Consider the following 6,506-nt stretch of genomic DNA (forward strand, 5'->3'; position numbering starts at 1 on the left):
AAACCGGAAAATTTTACGTGGAAAAATAACTTTAAGATAAAAGATATTAAAAGTGCAAGGGAGGTACCACAGCTGGTTTTTAAAATAAGTGTTAATTTTACCTCTTTCAAGGGCGATATTGCTACCAGTTCAGGCATTGGATGTTTTCTCCAGTTCAGGACACAGAAAAATGACTCATAATTGATTTGTTTTTCATTGTCTTCAAACCTGAAAATATAATTGTCATATATGATTTGACTCAATCTGCAAATTTCAGGACCAAAATGTCAGTTTAAATGCTACCATGAAAACATACTATTAGGGGTACTTCAATGAATGATATTTTTCTTATTTATTTTTAGTTTGTATCTGTTTCCAACCCTTCAGAATGTAAACTATTTGCAAGCAGAGATCTCACAAATCTAATCAACCAAAGTATCCCAGCATCTAGATCAATGCTGGCCCTTAGTAGGTGTTCAATAAATATTTGTCGCAGTTGCCACAGAAACAAATTAGTTTATTCAGTAACTAAGACCACTGTTATATTTTGTTAACAATATGTGAAGGTCTTTTAAGTCTAATATGGTTGACACTATATGTCAGTAAAATAAAATGCCCTTATATTTCTTAAATTGCATGCCTTTTAAATCTTTAAGGCAAGCTTAGATTCACTTTGTCTAATATATTTTTAGGAAAAATAAAAGACATCTTTATCATTTATTATGTAGACATTAAAAGGGGTTCTTTAGATCTATACATGCTGTTATAGAAATATATGTTCATGACATACTGTTGAGTGGAAAGGAAGTTATAAAATAGCAAGTAGAGTTATGATCTTACTTTAGGTTTATACTTATATAAAAAGGCATAGAAAAAAGTCTAGTAACAATACACTGAACAATACCTATCTCTGTGAAGAGAGATAAAGATTTTTGCTTTTTCCTAGACTTTCTTGTATTATCCGAATGTCTTTAAATTTATAATCAGAAAAAAAATTAAGCCTATTTTCATTAAAAATAAACAAATGATTATCCTGTACCATTAAACTACAGATCAAAAATAATAAATCTATAAAACATGTCTCAGGTTACAGAATCTAGGTAGACTTTAATAACATTAGTTTGGGTTCATTATATTTATTTTTATAGTTACCTTCCATTAACAGCAAGTGATTCAGATTTTTCCATTTGGTAATACTATGAAGCATCCCATGTAAAAAGTGAGGTGATTTAAATAAATATATTAAATAAAAAAAAATAATAAATCTATTTGACTACTATTTCCTAATTATGTACATTGACATAAATTCATCCTTAACCGTAATAGAGTTTTCGCTGTTAAGACCCAGTAATATCAACACAATTGCTATAATGACCTACACACAAACAAAATACTTTGTGTAATACCTCAATACCACTTATTCCGAATTTCACCACATTCTGCCTATTTTTAAGGTTAAATATATACTGGTCATGTGACACAAAAGTGGTCACTAAGCCACTGTTCCACCCTGCCTTAGGCTCCTGCCTTTCTCTCGAAACCTCCAAATCAACACACTCCTCCAACTAGTAAGTTAGGTGCACAAGTTACTAATGCGAGGATGAATGGAGGATAATTATAAGAAAACTCAGAGATGATAAAAGTAGAAAAACAACATACTCATAATCGGTCAAAAGACTTTTCTCATTTTTCTCAAAATATTAAGAAAATAATAACTCATATTTATAAACTAATAAAAATTAGGAGCAATAAATTAAATGTTACAAGATAAAGTGACATAGACCCATCAATCTAAACAAAGTAGAGTAAACAGTGATTGGAAGAGGGGAAAGGGAATTCAGTAATTCTTTTGTGTACATTTTCTTTGGCCAAGGATACTGGGATACAACTCCAATATGCTCCCACTACCACTGTCTATCCTCTGAATTTTGGCTCACTTGCCATTTGAACTCCTTGAAAGAACATGCTTTGTTTACGGAAATATTTGTAGCCAAAATGCAGGACCATTATGTCCTTTATTTTGTGTGTGTTTTGGGAGAAGAACTAAAACTCAATCAATTAAAGACGTTTTGTAAGAAACTTTCATTTAGCATGGAGTCTTTGAAGAAAAGTATTCCCTAATACTCTTTAGTAGGAGCTGAGGTCAGAAAATGAGATCATGAAGGGCCTTTGACTTTCAGACTGAGGAAAACTAAGAGCCAATGAGCACATTGTACAGAGCCGTAATAGGATCTAAGTTATATTTTCTAAAGATCACTCCGGCTGATATACTGAGAAAAGAATGTAAGAGCAAGGCCAAAACGGCAAGGCAATTAGCAGTCCTTTGCAGTAATCCAGATGAAAGATAATGACAGCTTAGATGATATTGGTGGCAATGGAGGGCAGTGAAAACTGGTTAATTCTGAATATATTTTGAATGTAGGATTCTTGAAAGATTGGAGAGAGAGGGAAGGGGGGAAGGAGGGGAAAAGAGAGAATGAATGAATGAATGAATGAATGAATTCTAGACAACTCCAAAAATTTTGCTTGGGCAACTGGAAAAACAGAGCTGCCCTAACTGAGATAGGAAATACTGCAAGGGCTACAGACTGGGAGAAAAGATCTGGAGTTTGGTTTTGGATATGTTACATTCTGACGGACAATGAGCAGTTGGGTATATGAGCCTGAAGTTCAGAGAAAAGGTTCAAGTTGAAAATAGAAATGCAGGAGTCATTGGCATATAGATGGTATTTAAAGCACCAGACTGGGAGATTGGACGAGATCACCAATGAAGTAAGTTTCTCTATCTGTTCCTACAGTATGAATTAATCATCAGTAAATCCCTATTACATCAATTACAGGAAGCACTTATTTAACCCTAGAGGTTTCAGAAGTATAATATTCCAGTAATTTGGGAACTAGACAAAAGACTATCAAACAGATCCAGGATCACATCAGATCTCACCCTTCACATACAATTCACTAATCAGTCCTGTGGGTTCTACCCCATAGCCTATCACAAATCTCTTTTTCTCCAACTCCTCTACTATTCACTAATTTAAAGCCACTATCTCTCTTGCATTACAGTGATAGCTTTGTATCTTGATTTTGGTTGCTTTTATTCTTATCTTGTTGCAGACAATCCTCCACCAAAATGATCCTTCTAAAACACATATCACATCAATGAATTCCTTGCTTGCAACTCTCCAATGGCTTCCTGATCCACTTAGAACACAAGCTGAACTCCTTATTAAGGCTTATAAGACCCTATGTATTCTGGTCACTGCTGACCTCTCTGATCTCATCTGAAAACTCCCTGTTCACAATGTTCCAGGTACACTAGCCTTCTTGTTATCTGAGAATACCAAGATTGTTCCCAGAAATGAAAGGCATTTGCACCTTCTGGTCTCTTTGTCTGAAAAGTCTCAACTCAAATGTTGCTTCCTCAGAAAGGCTTCCCTAAAGTTCCTCTGATCTGAGTCCCCATTCCCGAATCTTCATTTTCCCTGGATGATGGCATTGGAACTTACAGAAAAATTTCTGGAAGTCACCATTTGAGGTCCTATTATCAGACCATATTACCAATAAGTCCAATATTTATTCATGCTTGCCTGTTACTCCTGGGCCCCCAGCCTTCTTCCTTGCCTAACTTATGATATGTCAGACTCAATGTATCTATTTCAAAGGATATTTGGGAAGGATGTTCCCAAATAAAATGATGTTCAGGAAAGATTAAAAGTTGTAAATCAAGGAGTACACAGCTTAGAACTGATGTATAAAATCTTTCTGAGGAAAAATGTTTGAAAGATTTAATCTTTCTAAAGTCTCAGAGCCAGGCTCAGGGAAGAGTTGACCTAATGAAGTATAATATTCCAAGTTTTTCTTTTCATTTCTGTCTTAGAGGATCTCCATGGGTATGGAAATCACCCCAAAAGGAGCAAGGAAGTAAGAACAAAAAATCTTTCAATTAAAAGGGATAAAACTAGCTAATGCTTCTTGGAAGAATTATTTGCTCTTGGGAAGTCAATAGAGTTACAGTAAATCATGATAGATTGATCACAAATATTTATCTCCCTTTTTCACCAAAATCTCACCAAAATGACAATAAATAAAAATGGGTAATAATCCACAATGACAAAGATAAATGGAAATAAGACAAGAATGGACAAGAGATATCAAAATCTTTTGCAAGGTGGAAAACAGGCCAAGGGCAGAGCTGAGGAAGGGAAGCTGAATTCTAAATGTCTATGGTGGAGGCAGGAGGCACTTAGAGACTAACCAGTGTGGCCCGCAAAACTCTTGAGAGGCTCAGCTACTGCAGACTCCAGGTGTCCTTGCAGACTCCAAGGCAGGGATAGGTGTGGGACTGAAAACAAGGACTGTTTGAAAGCCTGAATAAAAGAGCAGCTGGAGCTCAAGTATCTTCCTCTACACTGTATTGTTCTCTGTAGGTGTGCGAGGCTTGTTCTCCAGAGAAATTCAACTAAAGAAGTTTCAGTCTTGGGGAGATAAAGCACAATGGAGGGCATTGAACTTGGACCTCTCAGCTCCCTTCCTTCCCCTTTCCTATTTGCAGAACACCAGTGGCCATGCTTAAATTCTCCTCCTTTTCCCCCATCCCATCTTATCTCTTGCTCCAGCAGGAAAAGATAGGATTCTTCTCTCAATACTCTGAATGGTCCCAGAAAGATCTCCAGATTCTAGTTTCTAGGGATTACCTAATGAAAATGAGGGCTAGTAGGTGACTCATGCAGTGAAACCCACCAATCAACAAGATCCACCCCCAAAGCTTCCAGCATTAAGGCCAGAAGCTAAAATGGCAACAGAAAAAAAAAAAGGGATCAGAGAAACAAAGACAATTCAGGTAGAAAAAAGAAAGGTGTAAGGTAAGAGGATATATTACATTCATGAAAAAAGAACAGAAGACTACAAAAAAGGAACATTCAGACTAAAACTGTGTCCTTGGAATCAAAAATATGATAGTAGTCAATAGATACAGTACAAAGTGTGGAATATAAAGTTAAGGAAATACCTTAGTAACTATATCATAATGACAAAGAAAATTGGGGAGAGAAAAGGTCCAAATTCAGGAGATCTAAAATCTTAATGACAGGAGTTGTCATAAAAGAAAAATGAAAATGGAAGGGAGGAAATTATTAAAAATTAATAGACAATTTCTCAGAACCAAAGAACAAGGCCTACAGATCGGAAAAGTCCATAAAGTGTTATGCACATTGAATCCGTATAGACAGATAGACAGACAGACACACACACACACACACACACACACACACACACACACACACACACGCACATGCACACGCACACCATAAGGCCCCATCCTGAACTTCCAGAACAGTGGGAATAAAAAGAATATCCTAAGAGCATCCAAAAAGAACAATAATGGGAATCAATATTATGCTAAATTCTCAAGCATCCTAGCAGGAAGTTAGTAGCAGTGTCTAAAAACGAGAAACATAGAAATATGGTAGATGCATGCTATTTAAATGTTTGAAGAAACAGCTAGAAGGGCTGAAAGTGGCTGCTTCTTATGAATGGGTCTGGGAGGTGGGGAGGGATGTGGGCTGAAAATTACTTTTGTTGGAATAAGCTTTTTAGAATGATTTGATTTTTTTTTTTACTATGAACATCTATCAGTTTAATATAAAAAAATTTTAAGTATAAAAAGTAGATTTGAGATCTTGAAACATGCTTTTCAAGGTAGTAAACTCATACAAGTCAGACTTGGAAAGAGGAAGGAGAGCTACGAGTTGGGAGCGTGTTGATGAGAAATTAGTCTCCCAGTCTTCCTCCCTGCTCCAAAATTCTGCCACAGCTTCCTCCCCTGGACCACTGATATAATGAGATTTTTCATGCCCTCATTTGCTATTATAATATATACTGTATCCAATATACACCACTGTTAGATGAGGTTGTGAGAGGGAGAAGACTAGGAAACAAGGGAGAGCACCAGTTCTAAAAATAGCCCAGGTTGGAGGAGAGGGAGACAAAGGGAAGCAGTTCAGAGATGGAAAAAGGCTTGACTGTTAGGGGAGTGAGAACAAGTAGGTCAGTGCCTATACTTACACTCTGAGTATTATCTCCCCATTCACCTGTCATGGAGTCCTCCCTGCACCAAATCCTATCCATCCTTTCAAATTATGAATTGGAGAGAAAATTTATCACCTTACTCCACGCTGTGCTTCTAATCACAAATTTTGGCATCATGATTCTCCACTTGAATTCTCTACTTTGCTCCTCTCCAAACAACATTTGGCTCTTTCTAAGACTCTGATCCATGGTCAAAAGACAATGATTTGCCACTCTGGATAAAATTCTTTTGAAAAGGCTGTGAAGGCAATTCTGAAGAATTTTCTGCGACAACATTGTTAGAATCAGTGCACAGCCTTCCAGGGTGACCACTCTAAAGAGCAACACTAATTCTGGCTTTTAAGTGTTTCTATGCTTGTTAAAGAAGTCAGCCTTTGTACTTTAAAGTCCCAGCTTACAGTGTTAAAGTGTTTTCCTAAAACCTCCATAAATTCTTC

The 6,506-nt window shown here is 36.4% G+C and overlaps 1 protein-coding gene across 1 annotated transcript in view; it reads right to left on the reverse strand.

Annotated features, from left to right (window-relative positions):
* Positions 1 to 6,506, reverse strand: part of EFHC2 (EF-hand domain containing 2) — a 172,215-nt gene that overhangs the window by 18,463 nt on the left and 147,246 nt on the right. Inside the window, exon 14 of the mRNA XM_006917910.1 lies at positions 102 to 207. Within this exon, the coding sequence (XP_006917972.1) occupies positions 102 to 207 (106 nt within the window). The remainder of the gene's footprint in view (positions 1 to 101; positions 208 to 6,506) is intronic.

The sequence above is a fragment of the Pteropus alecto genome, unplaced genomic scaffold (assembly GCF_000325575.1).
Source record: "Pteropus alecto unplaced genomic scaffold, ASM32557v1 scaffold77, whole genome shotgun sequence".
Lineage (NCBI taxonomy): Eukaryota > Metazoa > Chordata > Mammalia > Chiroptera > Pteropodidae > Pteropus > Pteropus alecto.